Raw genomic sequence first — 24182 nt, 5'->3', positions numbered from 1 at the left:
TCAATAATGTTTAAAATATTAAACTATTAAAGGCTTATACCGTAAAAATAGATAGTGCCATAACAGAAACTTTTCCATGCCCATCTCCAATATATACTTCAGAGCTATTATCATTCCAACACAGGCAGTTAACTCGTTTATGAATGTGCTCGGTTGATATAGCTATCAATTTTGGCATAGATTTTAGAGCTATTAGACAAACTATACCACGATTTGTTGTCAAGGCAATTGTTTTCTCATCAGGTGATATGAGAATACGAGAAACCGCACCTTCCTGGTGTTATAAAGATAATAATTAGAAATTATCTTTTTTATAATCTTTTACATTGGATTGATATATAAATTATGTAATTTCTTACTATAGTACATTAAGGAAAATTTATGTACCGATAAGGGTATTAACTGTATAAATGAGCATGGTTTCCTTGAAAATAGATAAATACTGCCACTGGTTGAACCTAATACAATATAGCTGGAAGACGTATTGAAACATGTATACTGAAACATAATTAATTTCATATTACTCTCAAATTCTACTTTCATAGAAACAAACTTTTTAAAACTATTTTATTACAATTTTAAGAATATTACTTAAAAAAATAATAAGTATATATTTCTGTTACATTTGAGAATTAAAAGAAAAACAGCATTTAGTTTAATTGGTTCTTACTCTAAGTAGAATTTGTTATACACAATATATTTAATTCCATCTCATTTATTTAATTCCAAAATAAAATGTAATCTTCTAAGACAGATATATATGCTGTATGACACTGAAAAATAATTTCGTTTCAAATATTTGTGCAATTTCAAATTGTACTCCAAGCAATCGCATAAACCTTATTTAGCAATAAACTAAATTAGAATGTGTATAGTGAGTCATTAAAAATGTAATCAGTAGAAACAACACAATATTATGATAACACATAACAAGCATTATTGTGTTGCATAAGAATTGTTTTTCAACTTTAAAGAAATACCTTAATTCGTTGAGTTGAGTTGATAGGCTTGTAAAGAAGAGGATTTATTTCCTCGTACTCTGATAACACGTAAGGAAATTCCTGCATAGTCCGCAAAAGTCTCGTGCGTAACTTATGATGAGTAACGATAGTTATTACGCACGAGTTTTACGATAATTAACTGTGATAAACTACGTTAAGTTTTTGCATATAGGTTCATACACACATACGCGGTTCACCGTGTTTCATACGTGACTGCGAGATATACTTCATATAAGATTTGCAGAGCATCGAACGTTTTCATATAGAGGGCCGTCGTTACTATTTAAAGTTACTTACATGCTATAAGCAGTGGTTGTCAATAGATTGATTATAGGATCGTTTTATTTTAAATCTTTTTACATTGCTTAGGTTTTATAAAGTTGAATAGAATGTATATTATTTAATTCAAAATGGTCTACTTCAAACTTGGTCATTAACATTTTTCTGCCTATTCTGAACTCGAATTTAAATCAAATTTAATTTAAACTTAATTCAAATCTACCATAAATATATCCATTTCTTACGCATATTTTTGATATTAAAACTAAACAGCGGCCGCATATACAAAAAATTATTGAAAATATTATTTATTTAATTAAAATATTAAATATATGCGATAAAATTAAGCATTCAATATTAGTAAATTAAATTTACTAGTTTTGCACAATGTCATGTGTAGGTCAACATCTTAAAAAGGTATTTGATTTTTATTATCATACAAAGAAGTAATATTTGTCACAAGTTATGAAACTGAATAAGTATATCATCTTCTTCCTTTGCAGTCAATATTTTCTTTCATTGGAATAGTCATTAATACTTTCGCGATTCTTGCGGAAGCTGTGACGTTTTACTATTTTCGAGATGTTTTACTATGTCCTTGATTGCAGAGGGTTTTACAAGATTTTCCATGCTTCCATGTATCAAAAGACGTCTACGATCTTCATTTCTTTTTGCAAGTACTTCCAAAAGCTGTTGATTTCTCTTCCCACCATAAATGGGATGAATTGTCGCGTTACGTTTGATCTGTAATTTTTTATTATGTTGTTAAAAGATCGAATGTAATTTAATTTAATTTAATAAACATTTATTCAATTAATTAAAAAATATATATATTTGTCGGAGTTAGGTTGGACTTTCGGGGGCGTTCGATAACCTTTACTTACTTTACCATTGCGGATGTAGCTAATGTTTATTGGTACAAATGTGGACACTACAAGAGGCTATGAGTAATAGCGGCGATAGGATGGTCGAGATGATGGTGACAACGAATTCAGGTTCGATAACGAATCCACGGTCCACGAGATGACGAGTACCAACGTAATACACGATTCGAGTAACTTTCTAACTAACTAACTAATTAACGACTAACTAACTAACTAATTGCCTCCTAATCCAAATGAAACTGCCCTTATATATTCCTGTCCCCACTTCTCGGGTCAATCTTTGTTTTTAAGGAGAGCCATATAATCATTCCATACCTCTGTCAGGTACACGTCTCTCCCGTGACCGTGGCTACGTCCAGTGACCCGCTATGTCATTTCGAGCCCGAACCCATCGTCATAAAGCCAGATTGGAACATTAGAACTATTTCTTATTTTTATTACTTAAGTGTAGCTATAGTAAAAGTCTGGACGAGGGTATTGGGGTTTTTCCCAACATTCCGGACGGGAAATCCCGCTGTTCTTTCATCTCCGACATATTTAATTGTTTTACCTGCTCAAAATTTTCTTGATGGAAAACGATTGCCTGATATGAAGAAGTCCTTGGTAATATTTTATCGTTTTTAGAACCAATTATTTTTGTGTCCTCTAATAAATGATCACAAGACATAAAGCGTCGAGGTCTCTCCTTAGTTTTAGACGTTTTCCACTTTATCATGGACACAAAGAAATTTTTGAATGACTTACTTCTATTGAGTTTTTCTCTGAAAGTACTTCTGTTTAAACTTCTTTCTTCCCTCTCTGAATGTATAAATATTTTCTCTAACGTATTTTTTTTGTGATCGTCTTGGTCGCTTTCTAAAAAATAGGGATTTATAGTATCTGTTCGATTTTGTAATTCGACCCGATATCGATTAGGATCGAACGAAGAAGAATCATAAAATTTTTTTCTTTCATGGTTACAGACTTCGATGTCATTTCTTAAACTACAGTGTGCATAACCTTCTTTATAATATTTTTTATTTGATTGTTCATTTATTTTAAAATTATTCTCTTGCTTATTGAAAGTTTCGTCTACTGATTTCTTAGAATTACTATTTTGAATACAGTTTTGTAGGGAAACTTTTTTTCTCGTTTCAATATTTGAAGATACAGGTAGGTGATATCTGGTAGGCGTTTTTGGTCGAAAATTCTGTATCTTGTTATCATCTTTCGAAGATACTTTACTTGTTTCTGTTTCCATATTTGAAACTGGAATTTCATTTTTTATCTTGTTAGAGGTCTCAACTTTTCTATTGAAGGAATGATCAAAATTAAGATTCGAGCCATTTCTTCTGTTATATTCTGTAAAAGATTCGTCATTTGCTGTACAAGCTTTGTTTTTTCTTTCCAAAGAAGCAATTATTTTCCTCACGAAGTTTTGGGATTTATTCGCATATTGCACCTCTTTTGGCTCACAAAATAAGTTTTCCTCAAAACATTTCTTTCTTACTTTGAAATTTTGGAAAGTATAGCTTGTGTATTTGTTTTCAATCGAAATAGAATTATTTTGTGATTTCTCCTCATTGTTTACTATTTCCGAAGTATCTGACGTAGGTTTAAAATGATCGCTTCTTGACCGTAGCGCCATCTTCTTCATCAGTTTTTATCTTTAAATGCAAAGTAATAACAGGGAAGGAATTTCTCTTTGGTAATAAGTACACAAGTAGTATAGCTTGTAAATTTTTGATACTTTTTCACTTCTTGGATTCAAAATGTATTATGTTTGTGTCTCGACACTTAGAACGGTAATGACAACGTCTGTAATTTGTTGCTCGTTATTCCGTTAGGTGATAAATATGGTAAAGGTCATACACGCGTGTGTACTTCGGAATGTACACTTTATTTGAAATAGATTAATTTTTTCAGGTTCTTCTTATGTTGTTCTTAATCTTTCATAATATCGAACGAGGATGATACATTATTTGAAATGAACAACACACACACACACATACAGAGTGCACATATATAGTAATATAGAATGATTAAAATCGTTTGTAAACTATTGGTTGTGTGACAAAGTACATACAGAATAAAATTTACATCATTTCAAAAGAGATACGTATCTGCAAAAGTTTAAGGATGATTTCTGTCTTACATTATTTGTGTACAAAATTTTGAAGATTATCTTGATTAAGCATTGAATAAAAAGCTGTTCACTGATCACGCTTTAGAATTTTGCAATCAATTATTCATAGCAATTCTGTATGTCACCATACGCGAGTTACATAAAAAATAGTCGATTTGAAATTTCAAGCGTTCTACGACTTTCTGCCATGTTATTATTCGTTCGCGTAATTAATTATAAAAATATAGATCTGTAAAAGCGATTTATAGAAAAGGGAATTTGTTTTATGTAATTCAAATATATATATTGAAGATTATTTAATTTTTGTTTAGATTTAAATTTATATTCTTTGCTTTATTTATCCAAATCTACTTTTACAAAAATCATCTATCACGATATTATTTTGTATTTTTTTTAAAAGATTATGATCATGCTACTATAACAAATATTGCTTCAAAGATGCTGACTTACTTCGCATAAGAAATATTTTACAAAATAATTTTACCATCATATTGGAATTCTGAAATACTAGAACTTTGTAAGAATTCTCTCTACAATTTTTCCTTAAAGAAGCATTACTATACTTTACAGTAGTAGACACTATCTACTGGATGGCAAATAAGTCAGTGTTAAAACTCAATCTTATAATTAAACATTCCATTGCGTTTTAATTTTCATTCATACATTTCGTCGCATTCAGGATTCTAATGAATCCATTGATTCTGAAATACGTTAGCAAATAATTATTTTGTAGTATTACAAAGAAAAAAAAAATTAGATTGAATTTTAGAAAAGAGTTTTGCCAGTATCTTTTTAACGCGAAAAAGTTAAAAAAAGATCAATATAGGAACGTTAAAAGTGGTGTATATACGTAACTATTACCTAGTATTACAACAATTTTTGTAGCTAATTTTCTGTAGTTTCTTTTTTTTCTGTAGCTAATTTTCCACTTGAAAATTTCCAAATAAGTTCCTAGCCGAGACAATTTATTTCGATATAGCGATCAGTGACTATCGCCGAGTATCCTGGCATTTGTTCGAATCGCCAGAGAAAAAATTTTCCATTGAAGACATGAATAAATCGTATATATAATGGACAATACTATGTTTCATCAAACACGTACATTGAAACAATATCTTAAAATCCGCTTTATACACTTATGTTTCGCATAGTTTACAGCTTTGAACATCACAACTGTGTCTTCACGTTGTCCTAGTCAGACTGAAAAGTATATTTAATGTAAAATAAAACTAGTTTACTATACTATCGATGCATTATTTCGATACTAATATCGATAGAACATCACTTTCAATATAACTTTTCCACAAAAAAACTAGTTAAGTTTATCGGTAAAAAACGATCAAAATCAAATTCTTCATTTTCAGATATTAAACAATATTAGATAGATATAGGAAATACAGTTTCGTATGCATATAATATGCGTGAAACGATTGAAAATTCATAATTAAAATAATTCGTTATTCTAAGAGATTCGAGCTCGACTTGAAAGAGGAAGGCAAATTTGAATTTCACATAATGCCTACAATATTCAGACTTCATTCATATCATTAGCAAATATAAAATCACATTATTTTGACCAATCACTTGCTTGCAATAAAAAAGAAAAGAAAAGTAGATCAAAGTTGAATTGCAATGAATTTGAAAATTATTTACCGCCAATTTGTCGCATGTGTAATGTAACAAAATGTTCGCAAAAATATGAATATTCTCAATGTAACTTCGATCTTTCCAGTCTTTATAATATTCAATATACCTATTATTACATATACATATACATTAAATTTTATTATATACATATACTATATCTAATTTCATTATACTACAATATTATTATTTTATATTTACAGAATACTCAAAAGATACGATACCCGTTATATCCAGTCACTGGAAGCATCATCTGGAAAGTATCGAAGCAAATATCCAGATATCCGCGATTTTAGAAATAAATTCTCTGGCAATCAGACTACATTTTACGTCAAATTGAATCCTGAAATAATTCGCAAATTCCTCTCTTTTGACTTTTGCCGACTTAATCACTTGTAAAGAGTCCTACATTTTTCTCTGATGACTATTGAATGTAAGTAAGTTTTTATCAGAAATTTTTGATACACTCGCTACCGTGGGAAAAACTCAATGGTCGAAAAATAAGATCCACTCTAATCAGAGTATCCTGAATCTATCACTACGGTCTCGTGGAACAATTTCTTGGAGAGTGGGTTGCTCGTCTTGTAAGTAGCTCCCCAGCTTGTTTGTAATGAATATTCGACTTCATTCGGGCTTTTAATCGGACTGATACACGGAGAATGACCATGGCTAGACCATTCGGAAATCATGCTCAATACAGAACTACTTCTTGGTAGTGTAGATCTAGGTATGGATATCCAATAAACAGAATCATCTCCAGCACCTTTCTCTTTGACTTCCAACGTGTCTTTTTTGGGGCATTCAGAAACGAATGTCTGATCGTCGTCGCTGTTCAGAGTCGGCGATCTTCGGCCATAATCACTGTAATCCGTATCCATGGGGGAGTTTGATGTGACGTAGGATTTTGTCTCTGATTCGCTGGGGCTGTCTTCGTCGTTTATAGAACTTCTTGATGATAGGTTTCTCATTCTAGAAATGTCTCCCTTCTCCAAAGCATTCACTATTTGCTTCACAAAGCGCTCTTTGTCATCATCTTGGCTACGACGAGGCTGCAACGATTTTCTCCCTTTTTCATTTAAGTTTCGAACGATCTCTTGAACTATATTCTTTTTGCGATTCAATTGTTTACTCCGTAACGGAAGCTCTGAGTCTATGGAGCTACTCGATTCTTGGAAACTGTTGTGCGTTGAATTCTTTTCGAAGATAAACGTCTTTTCCAGAAGATTCGGAGATATCTTTTTAAATTTTCGAATATTCTCAGACTTGTTCGACACATTCATTGACTTGTTTTCGAAAATCAAAGATTTCTCCAGTATGCTGGGTGAAAGAATCTTCTCTTTTGGGCTATTTTCGATGATAGCAGATGAAAATAGGTGGGCTTGAGAGAATTTTGGAGTAGAATTGGTACGAAGTTTGAAGAATTTTGGCTCTAGATCTGGTGCATTTAAAGAAGTCGTCACAACTTCGGAAGCTTGAGAGAATTTTGGAGTAGAATTGGCACGATATTTGAAAAATTTTGGCTCTAGATCTGGTGCATTTAAAGAAGTCGTCACAACTTCGGAAGCTTGAGAGAATTTTGGAGTAGAATTGGTACGAAGTTTGAAGAATTTTGGCTCTAGATCTGGTGCATTTAAAGAAGTCGTCACAACTTCGGAAGCTTGAGAGAATTTTGGAGTAGGTTTGGCACGATATTTGAAAAATTTCGGCTCTACATCTGGCGTACTTGAAGGAGTCGTCACAACTTCGGAAGCTTGAGAGAATTTTGGAGTAGATTTGGCACGATATTTGAAAAATTTCGGCTCTACATCTGGCGTACTTAAAGGAGTCGTCACAACTTGTGAAGCTTGAGAGAATTTTGGAGCAGATTTGGCACGATATTTGAAAAATTTCGGCTCTACATCTGGCGTACTTAAAGGAGTCGTCACAACTTCGGCAGCTTGAGAGAATTTTGGAGCAGATTTGGCACGATATTTGACAAATTTCGGCTCTACATCTGGCGTACTTAAAGGAGTCGTCACAACTTCGGAAGCTTGAGAGAATTTTGGAGCAGATTTGGCACGATATTTGTAAAATTTCGGCTCTACATCTGGCGTACTTAAAGGAGTCGTCACAACTTCGGCAGCTTGAGAGAATTTTGGAGCAGATTTGGCACGAAATTTGAAAAATTTCGGCTCTTCATCTGGCGTACTTAAAGGAGTCGTCACAACTTCGGCAGCTTGAGAGAATTTTGGAGCAGATTTGGCACGATATTTGAAAAATTTCGGCTCTTCATCTGGCGTACTTAAGGGAGTCGTCACAACTTCGGAAGCTTGAGAGAATTTTGGAGCAGATTTGGCACGATATTTGAAAAATTTCGGCTCTTCATCTGGCGTACTTAAGGGAGTCGTCACAACTTCGGAAGCTTGAGAGAATTTTGGAGCAGATTTGGCACGATATTTGACAAATTTCGGCTCTTCATCTGGCGTACTTAAGGGAGTCGTCACAACTTCGGAAGCTTGAGAGAATTTTGGAGCAGATTTGGCACGATATTTGAAAAATTTCGGCTCTTCATCTGGCGTACTTAAGGGAGTCGTCACAACTTCGGAAGCTTGAGAGAATTTTGGAGCAGATTTGGCACCATATTTGACGAAGTTTGGCTTTTCTAGTGTTTTTAAAAGGGTCGTCACAGCTTGGGAAGCTCGAAAGCTGACGTTCGTTTGTCTATTCTCTCTTCTTTTGTCTGTTATCACATCGACGTTTCTTAAATCTTCAGTCTTAGTAGTCCTATCAACGTTAAATGGTCGTTTCTTTAAAACAAACGTTTCTCTACTATCGTCACCGTTATAGTCGTCATTACACATGTCTTCGAAATCTTTTGGAAATTCACTCTTCGGACTGGGTGGAAAAACAATATTTAAGTTCTGGATTTTTCTAGAAGGCGACATTTTAGGAAAAGTCTTGGAAATTTTTCTAGGGAACTTCATTATGTTCACGTCCAATATTTCTTCCTTGGGTGAAGAAGACTTCGTCGAGGATCTCGTGTGTTTAGTTTCTGGTAACATTTGCTGACAAAATATTTTGTTCTTGTAGGATGTTGTAGGCGGTGCCACTTTCTTAGCTTTCTCGTGTACATTTTCCTTCATATGTGGTAATATATCTGAAATTCAAAGTTATATTGTTAATATAACACAGTCAATATAACTGGCATACTTCTTTAAAAAAAAGACCATGACTTACAATTCAAAAATCTGTCATTTGTTATCTCTACATTTTTATAATAATCGAACATTAATAAATACCTATTGAATCGGAAGACGATGAATTTGATGTACAGTTTCCTTTGGAAGTAAGATTCTTCCATGATGGTAGACGATATTCAATCGGTATGACGTTTAATATCTTCGGTGGATTCGAACGTTTGTTTAAATACCAATCTGGGATGGAAAGTTTTTGAAGAGACTGCTGAACTTTCAATTCGGCTTCCGTCAATTGCCTATTCTATTAAAGGAAAATAAGAAAGAAAAATTATTAAAATATTCAGATCAAATAAAACTTAATTCTGTAATAAAAATCATGTATACGTAAAATTCCTCGACGTTCTAATATTAGTGATTGCAAACTAATTGACAATACAATTGATACTCTGTGGCAAAGGAGTAACGATAATTAACGTATTGAATGTATGAAATACAAAAGAAAATTGCAAAGTAAAGGGCTAAGGGAGACAAATGGATTTTGAGAAATTTATTCAACGAAGCTGAACAAAATTTAATTATTAATTAATCAAAGTTATATATTTTCAAAAGTCCGTTAAAATCATAATAAATTAGTTAAATAATTTTTCTTCGATTGTATCACGTATATTCGATAATCTGTTCGAGGTCAAAGTAAATCACAGAATGTCAGTTACAAATTATGACAAATAGTACATTTTGAATAAGAAAACCATTTGATAAGGAAGAAATTTACAATCACAGATTCAAATTCATAAAATCAACTTACGCGTTCATTGTCGAAAAACAGCATATTATTTTTAATCCACTCTACTGCCATTTTCAATTAACAATTATCACCAAAACGAACAAGTAAAAATCACCCAAAAATCGAAAGGACGAGAACGAAAAACCAAACTTCTAACGCACTTTCCCGCAAATGACATGTCAACCCTCTGTGAGCTCCTTAATATAGTCGACTGGATCCAAATTCCCCCACTTCTGGAACAAGACGAATACTAGACGTGGATTCTTATTTCCAAGTACAATTATTTGCAGTTTCTAGGAATCCTCGAAGGATGCTTAGAGACTCTGTACCTGCAAATTAAGAATTACGAGACTACCTCAAGAGGATTTATTGTAGCTTACTTGAGAGATTCCATTGTCTTTTGAAGTAGCTTGCTGACAAATTTTATACCGCACTTTTACTTGGTTTTATTAGGGTTCCTGGTAGCCATAATGAAAATGGAAAAGTTTAATTGCTTTCCCTTGGACACGGGGTACTTTTCTTTTTAAAACTTTTTATATTGAAAACCCGAATCTCCGGCTTTTGTTTACCAAGCGTGAACGTCTGAGGGCGTGAATCGTGAATCTTCTGTTTATGAAGCGTCAATTCACTCTTCTTGTTTACAAAGTTTTCAGTTGTATCGAGCACCGTCAACTGCGATAAACGTCTTCGATAAGCTGAGTTTTAGTTATTGTAGAAACTACAACATGAAGCTGGAATTTGTTGAATGTGGCGATGAGTATTTTACGAATTTAGTATCATCAGATGTATACGGTGATACGGGAAATGAAAATAATAATCGATAGGATTGTGTAACAAACTCTTGAAAATTTCTTGAAAATACTCGTTACTCATTTATTAAGTACCTTTGAATGCTGTATGAGGACCGAGGCTATATGTAACGTATATATATATGCAAAATCGTGCGGGTCACAATGTATTTATTTTCTGATATTGCGCGGGAAGTCTTTTAAAGTCTTAAAACTGAAACTATTTAAAACTAAGAAAAGCTTAAAAAGTCTTTTAAGATATAGACAGTGTTCGTACTTTAATCTCATTATTTGAAGTAATATAAATTGTTTGAAAAAATTTTAAAGACAAAATAATTAAATTTCCACGCAACGTTTTCATCGTCGTTATTGTTTATAATTTTAATTAAGGATATTCACTACATTAAATAAAGTTACTATGTATATATATAAGATAAATAAATGAAATAAGGTTTAGTAAAAAAAATTAACAATTTTTTTTATATGTTTAGAACGGAATTAAATGAGTTTCACTATTTATGGTAGGTATATAACTAACTATTCATAAAATGCAGATATTGCAGGGCAAGGGAGAAGCACTTAGGGTAAAAGCATAAGCACGGTCGTCTAATCCGCTACCAACAATAAAATAGTCAACGATGCAGAATGCGATAAATTGTTCAAGATGTGTACCTGTCCCTTTCCATAAATTATCCTGTACTCATTGTCGGTGTAAATTTACTGTTCAGCGTTAAAATCAATATTCGTTGCTCTATACTTCAGCTACGTTAAATAAACATTTGTATACATATTGATAAAATATCATTTTTTGCACTTTCGTAAACTTTGCACATGTTATTCTAATTATATGTAACGGGAACGATTTGCAACAGTGAACTATTCGAAGTTAATAACTGTTGAAACATCTAATTAAAATTATAATGTTCACCTCCGTTGAAAAATGTTTACGTACATTTGCATGTGCATATAACTCACATGCCTATACAACACCTTGTTTAAGATAACCTACAAAAAAGTGATAATAAGTGAAACTGGTTGAGAAAGTTCATAATATTTAGAAGATAATTGATAATTACGAGTGTAAAGAATTATCGAGGGCAATAACCTGTTGCATAATTGTTTAATTAAAGTTTGATGCAATCACAGTTGATGCGTGTTATCATAAATGTCCGTAACATCTTCTAGAGTATAAAAGATGGGTAATTATCAACGATTTTTCGCCAAGATCAATTGTATTTCTATTGTTTTTGTAATTATTACATATCACGTAATTATAGTCGAAGAAAAGTTGATAAAGAGTTCAGAAAGCGCAATATTATTATACAGTCCTTATTAAACTTTCTAACATTTCCTCGATTTCCGCGCGAATTAAACGCGAAAGTGACGACAATGCATTCTCCTTGGGTATCGTAGTGGTGCCTCCACCGCAGCAGCGAATTCAAACCGTTAAGTAATGGAGGGAGATTTCAAAGTGGGGAGTTCACTTCGGTTGGACACTGTAGTCTCGTTTTACGAAGAGTATTCCGAGCATTCCACCACGATCTCGTGTAAACCGTGGCGTTCCATCTATCAAAAGGAAAGGAACAATTATTATTTTTTCTTCAAACGACAAGTGTTAAAGAAGATTTAATATAACATAGTAATACCTTCATATTGTTAAAGATCGCTTAGAATGACAATACAATCTGATGTGATTTATTAGTATTATTTATGGTGAAGAGTTTACCTCGTGCCATAACGGGACCAATCAAGCTAGAAGGAACAAAAGACGATTTCTATGAATTTCAGGTAAGGATATTATTTACGGGTATAACTGCAGGAATCCTCGGAACTGTCATTATGTACTCGCATTGTTGTCAGTCCAATAATTTATATATATGGTTATATATACCAAATATATATACAGAGTGTTCTACTTTTTTCTCGCAAAACTTTATCAAGATTTCTATGGGTATAAATAAAAAAATAAATGTTACACATAATAGAGGTTGTTTGAAACTTTATCGAAAAATTATATGGAAAAGGGGAATGCGAAGAGAACAATATTTAAGCTTCAATGAACTTACAAAATCGCTAAACTTTCCATACATGGGGAATTTTGAAAGAAGAAAATATATCGTATAATTATTGTGTGAAACATGTCAAATGCTTTAGTAAATGAATAATAATGAATAGCTTAATTTCCAGCATGTTACTGTTTAATCCGTATTAGTATTTATCGTAGATATTTAATAATTTCACTTTAAATATTTTTACTTGTTTTAGAATATAATCTATAATATATCTCATCGTATTCGGGAAGAAATAATGTTTAGAATATTCACCATTTTAAAGCAATTCTATAGGATTATAGTGTTGTAATCATAAAAAGGGTAAGCTAGAGACCGCGATACATGAGAGTGAAAGCAGGTTTCCTTTAATATACAGTATAGAGACAGACGAAGAAATTGATTTCCTTTCTTTTGATATACGTGGGGAGTAACATTAATGCACCATGTAAAAGTGTATCTTTTTTATTACTCGAATCATTATTACTATCAAATAATGATTATTAACTTTTTCTACAAAAGTATATGATATTATTTACACTATAATAAAGTAATGTTATACGATAAATATATTAATAAAGTAATTATATCTTTATTTGGATTAGTAGAATGACACGACAGCTATTATTGGTACGTCAGCTCTCACAATCACAAAGCGACCTTCGAAGAATTTTATGCACAGGTAAGAAAATAACGTAACAAATGATCACTTTCTTACATTCATTTAAATATCATTATCATATCATCTTCATTGAAAGGCGTTCAGCGTAAAACACGACACACAGACTTCAGCTTTTAAATCATGTCACGCAATTTCTTTTGAATAGATTAATAAATAAAAGAATTTTTTTTATGAAAGTTACTTGGTGTTGATGGTAGAATATTTTCACTTGAAATGTAGCTTACAATTTTCTTTTCTAGCAGTACGAATGAAATCTCAAGCCTATCTGTTTGTGATCACCGATTTATGATTGCCTTGAAACGACTTCAAGGTTGTTTAAATGTCACGCCCAAAGTTTCTTAATACTTACTTTCGAAATGGATTCGATGTAATCAATATTGAAAGTAATTATTTATGTCTTGTTATAATAAAAAAATAGGATATCTTTTATTCCATATAATTTATCCAATAATGAATTTAGAATAAGATTCTCTTACAAAATTATTATTATATTATAATATAATATAATATAATATAATAATATTAATTAAAGCGTGAAGAATAATTTTAGCAACAATTCTTTAAATATTTCTATTATCTTAGTACAAAACGTAGTTCGTTTAATTTCCTTGAAGACCTTCGAAATACATTGGCAGTGCGTTCGACCTTCATATCGAATTCAAAGTGCATCCGTCTTCCAGACTTTTCATTGTCCAGTTCCATGCATTCGTACAGGTGCAGTGACCTCGACGACAAGGGAATGCACGGTCGATCACGATGCAACGATCGAAGTGAAGCCATACGAAGACATACCAGGACCAAAGCCGGTACCAATTTTTGGAAATACTTGGCGATTATTTCCAATAATCGGCCAATACCAAATATCAGACGTGGCGAAACTGTCGCAGATATTCTACGATGAGTACGGGAAGATCGTTCGTTTGGCTGGTTTAATAGGTCGACCGGATCTGTTGTTCGTTTACGACGCTGACGAGATCGAGAAGATTTATAGACAGGAAGGACCGACTCCATTTAGGCCATCTATGCCGTGTCTGGTGCATTATAAGAGCGTCGTGAGGAAAGATTTTTTTGGAAGTCTTCCTGGTGTTGTTGGAGTGTACGTAGACATGATATTATAGGATGTGATGATGATAAAGTAGAGCGGTCTCTCCATTATTAGTACTCAAGTAGTGCTCTATATCACGAAATCTGTTTGAATAACAATGACGATTTGCAAAATAAGAAGTTCATTAAAATTATGGTTACAACGGATGCATCTCTGGTGCAATAAAAGACGTACATTGGTTCTTATGAGAGCAGTTATATTGTATGCATTTCGTATTTCAGGTGTTTCATTCGTCAATCGCATTTATTGCAATTATGGTCTTCTCTCGCCCACCTGCAGTACTATTCGCTTAAATGGTCACAACTCAAATATTAACATTATGTGTCGTAAATGATAGATCGTAAAATAGATGCTGTGACCATTAATTTGTTAACTGAGAAAGTCGTCATTTGGATTACCAATATTTTGTACATAATAATGTATACACCCAGGAATCTTTTATCTTTAATACCTACCGTTTATAGTACAGGGGAAAAACAACGAACTAAAACTTGATTAAAATTGATGCGCAAACGATCAACTGTTAATTTCGTTATTAAAGAAGTTTCTGAATAATTAACGAGTTATATGTATTGTTCAACGGACTCTGATACTAAAGGAGAAGTTTGCTTATGCATTGCGCGTTCTAAAAAGCGCATTAGCACTAGCACGATCACTTTTTGGACTATATCAACATTGCCCGCTTATAGTTAAATTTTATGTCAACCTTCTGCTAACCACGAGTGGTTTTCCTTGACCTTGAAACCATTCATAAAACACTACGCGTAGAAGGAATGAGGTAACGCGTCAATAACGAATGACATAATAGAATATTTACACTTCTTTGCAGACACGGCGAGCCATGGAGAGAATTTCGTACGAAAGTCCAGAAACCTGTTCTCCAACCGCAGACGGTGAGGAAATACATAACGCCTATTGAGATGGTTACGTCTGACTTCATACAAAGGTGAGCTTGAATTCTCATAAACACTACGAGACTCGTAACTTTTCGATTTTAAATTAATTTAATTGTTAAAGATTATCGAATTGTCGAATTTATAAGCGAAAGCTTTCGTTATTCTGTTTAATCTGGGTAGATAGAAGTAAATAAACAGATATATAAAGATAAAAAAAGAAGTAGAGATGTTTTATAAAAAAATTTAAGATACAACACGACTTACAGAATCGCACAAAGACGAGATTGATGATTATTTTCAGAATTCAGGAGATTAAAGGAGAAGATGACGAATTGCCAGCAGACTTTGATAACGAAATACACAAATGGGCTCTAGAATGTTGGTAGAAAAATTGTTGCTTATACGTCTATAATTTTAATCTTATGAAATTAAAAGTTAATCGTTCTGTTTAATTGTACAGGTATAGGTCGCGTCGCCCTTGACGTGAGATTAGGATGCTTATCAGGTAATCTGACACCGGATTCGGAGCCTCAAAAGATTATCGACGCGGCTAAATTTGCTTTGAGGAACGTAGCAGTGCTTGAATTGAAAGCTCCTTACTGGAGATACGTACCCACCCCTCTGTGGTCACGATACGTACGGAACATGGATTACTTCATCGAGTAAGCGAAATTTTACTGTTATTTTCGCTAAAATGTAATAAGAATTATAACCGATTTTTAAATAAAATTTGTCCGTTCACCAGAGTATGTATGAAATACATAGATGCAGCGATGGAGAGACTGAAAACAAAAAAATCTGTTGACGAGTTTGACTTGTCTTTGGTGGAAAGAATTTTAGCCAAAGAAAGTGACCCTAAAATGGCTTATATTCTGGCCTTAGATTTGATTTTGGTTGGAATAGATACCGTACGTAAAAACGAGTACTTTCTTGTTATATTACGGAATATTTAATATACAGAATATTAAATATTAGTGTTGTATTATAGATTTCAATGGCTGTTTGTTCAATATTGTATCAACTGGCAACTAGACCGGAGGAACAGGAAAAAATTTATCAGGAGCTTATAGAAATTCTTCCTGATCCATCTGTACCTCTTACTACGAGTCATCTCGATAAAGCTATTTATATGAAAGCCTTTATTCGTGAAGTTTTCCGGTATAGTTAATCGCTTCACAAGCATCTAAATTGCATGGATAAATGTAACACTAGAAGAATACTTTATAATTTCTCGTTAAAAAAATATCGTATTTGTTTTAGAGTATATTCTACAGTAATTGGAAACGGTAGAACATTACAAAATGACACAACAATTTGCGGCTATAGAGTACCAAAGGGGGTCAGTACAGGTTTACAGTACATATACAGATATATAGTGCAAATTTTATAATAGCGATACATAACCGTGCACTTTATTGTAACATATTAGCGTCACAACTATCTTATTGTAGGTGCAAGTCGTGTTCCCAACTGTGGTAACGGGAAATATGAAACAATATGTAACAGATGCAAAAACGTTTAAGCCAAAGCGGTGGTTAAAAGAATCTTCTAACGAAACTTTGCACCCTTTTGCATCGTTACCTTATGGTCATGGCGCACGTATGTGTCTAGGTAGAAGATTTGCCGATTTAGAAATGCAAGTTCTGCTTGCCAAAGTACGTACAAGAAATGTTTTCAACTTTTATAAAAAAGTTACTGTCGTATAATATATATATAAGTTTAGCTATTATTATAATACATTTGAAGTATTAAATGTATAAATACTATTGCTTTTATTCACTTTCAGCTGATAAGATCTTACAAATTGGAATACCATCATAAACCACTTAAATACAAGGTTACATTTATGTACGCTCCTGACGGTGAACTCAAATTCAAAGTACTTCAGAGATAGTGATCATCTAGAACAGTATCCTTTGGATTTTATAGCAATAAAGGCAATAAAAAAATAAAGGAAAAAACATATCGTTTGTACATACATTTAAAAATTATTATCTGTCAATAAATTTTAAATTTAAGGATCCTTTAGGCGTATACATAGGATTGATGTAATACTCTAATTTCTCGTGATGATACTCTATCTTGTAACGTTGCAAAATCTGAAACAAAAAATTACTATATACTAATGCAAAAAAATTTGTGCCTTCTTATTTATACACATATAATAAAGTATAAACATCACAATACTTTCCTAAAAAATCAAAAATATTTATCAAAATAGCAGAGAGTAATTTAACATTTCTCCAGTCACCCTCTATCTAATTGCTTGGAGGGAAAATTGCAAGCTCGTGCAATAAAATACAAGAAAATCCGCAATTCAAAAGACGATATTTGTTACGACATTTAACGCAAGCAATTTTGTTTTATTGTCATTTTCTCTCTTGTCGGATCGTCAAGTGAAAGATAATAAAACTTATAGAAGCCTTAAAATTAATGGAATAATTTACTATAGATCGAATCCAGGTGAACACACATTAGAATATCATTTCAGTTCTATATTTATAATATTTCTTTAACCAACCATGAAGGCGATTACAAGTCTGAAATGATGTGTGAAATTATTACTATTTAATATCTACAGAGGAAGTTGCATGTCTGTATAAACGATAATTGATGATGCAAAATGTAATAACTGCTTTTAAGTATTTTTTGTGTAAAGAATTACATACTACATATTTGTCTATTCCTGAGAAAATTATAAATGTTAAATTAATATAGGAAAAAAGCAACAAAAGAATCAACGAAAAGAAGCTTATGAGCATGTTTCGTACATCCTGGTAACGGTACAAATTACTGTGAGATTTGTGTGGCAAAATAATGACAGTTTAAAAAGACACATTGTATCTTCACACTGAAACGAAGATTCAGCTGCTGAGGTGAATGTTCATTGTCTATGGGAATTCACTGTGATAATTGACAAACTAAGTTATCCGGAGGCTATAGTCAAAGCTAAGCTCCCAATCTATGGTAACAAAACTACAAGATTAAGTAAAAGATAAGTATTAATTATTACCTTACTAATAACAACGAGCATCTCAAGTTCGGCGAAACGTCGACCGAGACACATTCTTCTTCCATAACCGAAAGGAAGCGATGCGAATTTGTGGTACACACCGCCACTTTGCAACCATCTCTCTGGAAGGAATTCCTCGCTGCGTGGAAAGTACTTCTCAAGATTACTTATTACGTAATGTTGGAAAACTACTTGTACCTGTGTTAACCAATTTTTATTTATATTATAATTGTAACAGGCAATGTCCATTCAGCAATTTAGTAGTTATTATGAAAATTATGAAATTTTTACTAGTAATTATGCTAAAATTAATACAATAAAATTAAATTGAGGAAGAATTCTTTCTTACGCCTTTTGGTACACGATATCCTTTGATTATTGTGTCCTTAGTCATACATCGTCCATTACCAATAACCACTGGATACATCCTAGTGAAAATAATTATTCTTTCATTAAAAACTAATATAGTATTTCTTTACATAGTATTTTTATTAACATATTACAACCAATTTAAATACTTCGGTGTGAAAGTTGTTATTTTTGGTCTAAAAGTAACTTGACTTGAGTTCTCAAGAAGGCTAAGAATTACTGTTAGGATCAAGACCCTAAAGGATTAACGATTGTCACGCAAACCTAAGAGTTTCCTTAATGCACGCCTTTAAGTATTTCAATTTATCCAAATGCGTCCCTTCAAGCTGCATATCTTTATCTGGTAGCACGTTACAGACTTCCTCATAAGCGAGATTTTGCTTGTCAGTATGCAAAGCTAATTGATACAAAGTTGATGCTACCGCACTGGAAGTCTTAAAATAAAATTTGAAGATTTAGAAATTTAATATTGCGTACTTATGTTAATAAAATACATAAATATTATTTGTGTTTCGCAACTTTGATATTTAAAAGTAGTAAATTCCAATTTTTTATTGAGCTACTCACTGTATCAATGCCAACTAAAAATAGATCAAGAGAAAGGATAGTAGCCAATTTAGTATCATTTTCAAGAGCCAATATTCTTTGCAGAAGGGACTGTTCCTTATCAGATTTCTCTACTTCTTTTATCCTTGAAAGAGCGGCCACCGTGTAATTAGACGTTATACTGGACATAAGGATACTTTTCATTTATATTTTGCATATTTTTTTATTTAGTTGTTTTGTAATTATATTTTATTGAAATTCACTTCACTATGGTGTCAAGAGCGTTCACATATTGCAGCCACGTAGGTGTATTGAATAATTTCCAGAATGGAATCTTTAATTCCAAGACTCCGACATTCTTAAAGAATATTGTAACTGCGTCAATTAATTGCTGAGTTTTAACATTAGCATCATCATCCAAACAACCCAATCGAACGTCCAATGCAACACGGGCAATAGCTATAAAAAAAGGTGCTAAAAGTATTCTCGGTAACGTAAAAGTTTATTTAAATAAAGAGTAAACTTAAATGTTTGAAATCATCAGCATAATCCATTTATTACTCACATTCTAGTGACCATTTGTGTATTTCATTTAGAAAATCATCAGGCACCTCGTCATCTTCATCCCGTATTCTTCTAATTCTAAAAGTAAAAATTCTAAAATTACCTCAATATCCTGCATATTATAGATACTCCAGAAAATTCGCGTGGTTCTTTGTACATTTACTATTAAAATATTTTCTGAATTATCATTACAATAGGGTTGTATTTTCTAATAATTATCATAATAGAGTATTTTAACATATTATTGCGTAGGATCGGACAAGCTAATTATGCAATATAGACACAACCTATAGAATCTGTCTTAAGATAGAAGATACAGCCGGATAAACAATGACGAATTTTCTAGAGTATCTGATACATTATATCTGAACGAAAACAGGGGCAGCAGGAAAAAGTGAAAGGTAAGGTGCACGTGTGCTATCAAGATGATTGTTTGCCAGCGAACCTGCGAAGAAATGCTAGACTCGCTTCCTCGATAGCGCTAATGTACATTCTTGCTGTTCGTGGTTGTAACATTACTTGTTGCACCTTGCTCCGGAAATTATACCAGCTCTCACCATGCCTGCAACAATCGCTTTCATTACTATTTTTGTTGCTGTCAACTATTTTCCTTTCTTCAATTTACGAAATTTGAATGAGAAGAAAATAGATGAAAAAAATGAGATAATGAACACTTTTGTAATGTATACATGTAACTGTTTTTTAAACTATTGGGAATGCAAAAGAATTATTATTGTAAAAATTATTTATAACTTAACAAAATATTGAATATTATTAAATAAATTTTAAAAAGATATAATTTAAATCTTTGCGTTGTTTAATGACATCTTTTTATTGTGTATTTTACACCGTGTACTTAGCATGATAAATCATATGCATAGTTGATTATTTACTAGACACATTCATGAATATTTGCAATAAATATGAAAGAGATTGCAAATCTCATTACATCATTCTGAATTAATTTATCCGTTGATGATCTGTAATAACCAATATCGTCGTGTTTACTAATCATCAAATATAGTTCAATGAAACCGAGGTGAAAAGAGAATCTACAGTAACGCAGTTTTCAAGGTTCTGCTCTATTTCTCGTAAGTCGACATTGAGAAATTTAATAGATATTTGAAATGACTTCGATAAAGTCATTAATAAACAAGAAAGTCAATCTGTCTAGTATATTGAAAAATGTGTACATGAATGAAATAAATTGGGACCATGACATTTAGTCTACTCTACATATTTAAAAGATCGTGCATACATAATGAATAAAACGAATGTTAAAAATTTGGAAACTGGAAGTAACAGGTATGTGAAATATAAAAATAATATAAAAAGATAAAAAGTTCGCTATTTTTTATACAACATGCATATATTACGAAGAAATTTAATACATCAATCTATAAATAACTAAGTGACTTTCGCGATCTAAAATTCAAATGTGAAATTCTTGTATCTAATACATTTTTAATTTACACATTTCTTCCACTAAATATGTAATTTGTTAATCCAATATAATTTTAGGTCTGGCCGAAAGTGAAATGTTGTTACACAAGAATATCCGGGTGAGTCAGATAATTACAAATTAAGACATTACTATGTGTACGTGCGTGTGTTGTCACGCGAATATTAGGAAAAAAGGTTACATTAAATGCAATTGCAAAATACGTTGTCATGCGGGAAATGATAACATAACGTGCATCAATATCCGATTGCACAAGATTTACTTTCTAATAAGTAATATGTCTTGTACAGTATGCGTAACACTTAAAGCCACCACTTGTTTAGACTCTTGTCCTAATTTTTGTCCGGTTTCCGTTTCTATTTATGTTGTGACTTTTTCACGCGAATATCTGTAATGTACACAAGTTAGATGGATGAATGCTTATTGCATTGTATTTTCATAACATTTATTCAAGATGGATGAATCATGTCATTAAAGTAATTGACACATAAATAGTAAAAAGTGATGGAAGCTCACAAAGTTGAAGCGTGTACAGAAACAAAAGCATAGTGATATCTAGTTAGCACGTTCCCAAAAGCGCAACGCTTTAACACAAACACAATATGCATAGCAAATATTTGCTACCACAGTGGTTTGCTAACCAAAAGGGTAAACAAAACCATTAGAAGATCTGTAATTTCAATATTTGACCATTATGGTACTTAATGAGGTTTGCATACATGATGAAGTTGTACGAACTCATAGATGAGTGTAAATATAGCGCACTTTTACTCAACTTCTAGTATTGAATTATTCCATTATATTTTATAATATTATGCCGTTATCATGTAGTAGAGATACTATTTATGATATTTCAAAAGTACTATTAAATAAAAGTCCCATTGAAAAATTTTAACGAAACTCGTCATTTTGAAGTCTTTATTTGTGAAAAACATTGTATAAGTATTTTTGCTAAATGAAGTATCAAAGAAATTTTTAAGATTGTTTTGTATTACATTTTCCATTAGAACACAGAGCGTTGCTATAAATGGTCCTATAACAATATGTATCTAAAATACAACCGTTCCGATAGATGCTTCGTATTTAACAATAATTAATAACTAATTAAACAAATAATAATTTTTTCGAAAATTAGTAAATACATATACAAAAAAATGATACAGTGCTTACACAGCGATTACGCCGGCGTTATTTCTGAAGAACTCCTTTCTAAGCACGTGTTTGTAATAATTTAACGACGGCATCGAAGGTCTATATGGCATCCTCTCTTCTTGCCGAAAGATACGCTCAATTTCGTTTGCATCGTAGATGAAAACCATATCCGGTCTACCCAACAGACCTTCTATTTTCACAATATCTCCATACTCTTTATATAATTTCTTCGATACTTGATCTATCGCCTGGATCTCGAAGTTACCTGAAATGAACGCATCTTGTATGTTTAGAATATACAGAAATCGTCTTAGCACTAGTTTAAATAAGTTTGTAGTGCTATAGTTATATAACACGGCCGAAATTGTATCTCGGTGTTCTCCCATCATATTTTCTGAATGTTATGTAATCTATTTATGGCAAATCAGTGTATACCTATATATGGTATAAATCGCCACGTGTTACCCAAGAAGGGAATTGGTTTGGGACCAGGAATTTCGGTATAAGAACGACACCGCGACCAATCTTGCTCCTCGATTTCTGTTGTCAAAGTTTCTATAGTTCTAATAATAGAACTTGATGGTTCAATGGTATATTTTATAAATTTGATAAACTTGCGATTCAAGATACTCATTTTTAGTCTGCAATGTAGAAAAATTATAGTAGAATTTTTACATTAAAATTTTGCGGACTGCTGTTAGTTTCTTTATATGATAAATTAATAAATAATGAAACGCAAAAACTATGCTTGCTTTCTTTTCCATAACAAAGGAATTGCATTGTGAAAACCACAGTAGCCCTTCCAAGTGAAACCATGCGGCGTAATTGTTTTGTGCTATTTACCAGAATCGTTCGCAGAAGTCGTTTCACGAAATACAACGTGTCTCGTAATTTATGAAATATATCAAACAAGAATGAATTTTTTAAGAGGCATTATGATAAAAAGATGAAAGATTTCGAAGGACTTGTAAAATATATATTTTTTACTATCAGTCAGCTAATTGTAACGGAGTGTCCCTATCGAGATAACTCTGGCGATTTCAGTCAATTCAGTAAATTACAGCGCCATGAATCCTTTTTAATATTTTTTCTAAAAGTACATCGTTGTAAATATATAAAATTTCTATAAAAAACAATAAATTGAATTTTGAGCACTTTGATCGTTCTAATATTAATCTTGATTGTACATGTATATTGGAATTTCCTTCCTTGTATACAATAATGCTGAATAGAGATTCCAAATGTTAAATTCAAAAATTTCTTGAAAGTAACAGCTCATATTGAATAATTTCTTTATCCTATATTTTAAATAAAATTTCATTGATGCCTACCAGAATAAAGATATAATTCTTCACAACGTATAAAATTGAATTTTTATTTCACACACATTTACTATGTCGATTTCTATCTACTCTATCCACAATTTGAAATTGCACGACTTTATTTGAAATGAATCATATTATCACCATCACTGATTTCAGTAAATCAAAAGCTGCGTTTAAATAAAATATCGCACATTTCAATCAACATTAAACTTTTTTAAACGGCGACACATAAGTTTAATTGTCACTTGTTATTATTCAACATTTTACTTTATATAGGCACGTATCACGCTTGATGAACTACTTTTGAATGGGAACACTTTCGATCGAGACGAGTGCGTA

At 32.1% G+C, this 24182-nt stretch overlaps 5 protein-coding genes and 1 long non-coding RNA gene across 9 annotated transcripts in view; 1 reads left to right on the top strand and 5 right to left on the bottom strand.

Annotated features, from left to right (window-relative positions):
- pink (WD40 repeat domain-containing protein pink) overlaps positions 1 to 1220 on the bottom strand; it is a 4654-nt gene extending 3434 nt beyond the window's left edge. The window contains exons 1-3 of one of the 2 annotated variants that reach the window (XM_069132277.1): positions 981 to 1220; positions 388 to 498; positions 41 to 274 (exon numbers count right to left, since the gene is read on the bottom strand). In XM_069132277.1, coding sequence (XP_068988378.1) covers positions 41 to 274; positions 388 to 498; positions 981 to 1067 — 432 coding nt within the window. In that variant the 5' untranslated portion in view covers positions 1068 to 1220. Of the gene's footprint in view, positions 1 to 40; positions 275 to 359; positions 499 to 980 lie in introns of those variants that run through there. The other variant, XM_069132278.1, reaches the window with a different exon arrangement.
- Positions 1 to 18038, top strand: part of Cyp301a1 (Probable cytochrome P450 301a1, mitochondrial) — a 23415-nt gene extending 5377 nt beyond the window's left edge. Inside the window, exons 1-12 of one of the 3 annotated variants that reach the window (XM_069132305.1) lie at positions 12207 to 12469; positions 13335 to 13411; positions 14126 to 14507; positions 15346 to 15462; positions 15714 to 15790; positions 15873 to 16074; positions 16158 to 16320; positions 16401 to 16570; positions 16673 to 16751; positions 16864 to 17067; positions 17199 to 17321; positions 17941 to 18038. In XM_069132305.1, coding sequence (XP_068988406.1) covers positions 12459 to 12469; positions 13335 to 13411; positions 14126 to 14507; positions 15346 to 15462; positions 15714 to 15790; positions 15873 to 16074; positions 16158 to 16320; positions 16401 to 16570; positions 16673 to 16751; positions 16864 to 17067; positions 17199 to 17306 — 1590 coding nt within the window. In that variant the 5' untranslated portion in view covers positions 12207 to 12458 and the 3' untranslated portion in view covers positions 17307 to 17321; positions 17941 to 18038. Of the gene's footprint in view, positions 1 to 12206; positions 12470 to 13334; positions 13412 to 14125; positions 14508 to 15345; positions 15463 to 15713; positions 15791 to 15872; positions 16075 to 16157; positions 16321 to 16400; positions 16571 to 16672; positions 16752 to 16863; positions 17068 to 17198; positions 17322 to 17940 lie in introns of those variants that run through there. The other 2 variants (XM_069132306.1, XM_069132307.1) reach the window with 2 other exon arrangements.
- On the bottom strand, positions 1325 to 4397 carry LOC138189964 (uncharacterized). Its single transcript, XM_069132313.1, has 2 exons — positions 2715 to 4397; positions 1325 to 2024 (listed from the first exon to the last, which is right to left on the bottom strand). Exons 1-2 carry the CDS (start codon positions 3798 to 3800, stop codon positions 1812 to 1814), a joined length of 1299 nt encoding a protein of 432 aa, XP_068988414.1. The 5' UTR covers positions 3801 to 4397; the 3' UTR covers positions 1325 to 1811.
- LOC138189951 (uncharacterized) lies at positions 5294 to 10093 on the bottom strand. The gene is made up of 3 exons (XM_069132276.1): positions 9915 to 10093; positions 9212 to 9410; positions 5294 to 9069 (listed from the first exon to the last, which is right to left on the bottom strand). The coding sequence occupies exons 1-3, from the start codon at positions 9963 to 9965 to the stop codon at positions 6446 to 6448; spliced, it is 2874 nt and encodes a 957-aa protein (XP_068988377.1). The 5' UTR covers positions 9966 to 10093; the 3' UTR covers positions 5294 to 6445.
- LOC138189974 (uncharacterized) lies at positions 11086 to 12433 on the bottom strand. Its single transcript, XR_011176170.1, has 3 exons — positions 12328 to 12433; positions 11758 to 12247; positions 11086 to 11686 (listed from the first exon to the last, which is right to left on the bottom strand). It is a non-coding gene; the product is annotated as an uncharacterized LOC138189974 (long non-coding RNA).
- LOC138189962 (probable cytochrome P450 301a1, mitochondrial) lies at positions 17379 to 24182 on the bottom strand. Its single transcript, XM_069132308.1, has 11 exons — positions 23850 to 24182; positions 22954 to 23159; positions 22537 to 22783; positions 20350 to 20466; positions 19906 to 19982; positions 19604 to 19799; positions 19362 to 19521; positions 19059 to 19228; positions 18775 to 18853; positions 18426 to 18623; positions 17379 to 17511 (listed from the first exon to the last, which is right to left on the bottom strand). Exons 2-11 carry the CDS (start codon positions 23150 to 23152, stop codon positions 17404 to 17406), a joined length of 1551 nt encoding a protein of 516 aa, XP_068988409.1. The 5' UTR covers positions 23153 to 23159; positions 23850 to 24182; the 3' UTR covers positions 17379 to 17403.

This window comes from Bombus flavifrons, chromosome 2 (assembly GCF_040668555.2).
Source record: "Bombus flavifrons isolate JBK064 chromosome 2, iyBomFlav1_principal, whole genome shotgun sequence".
Lineage (NCBI taxonomy): Eukaryota > Metazoa > Arthropoda > Insecta > Hymenoptera > Apidae > Bombus > Bombus flavifrons.
Note: the sequence above shows the minus strand (reverse complement) of the source record. Positions and strands in the feature narration are given on the sequence as shown.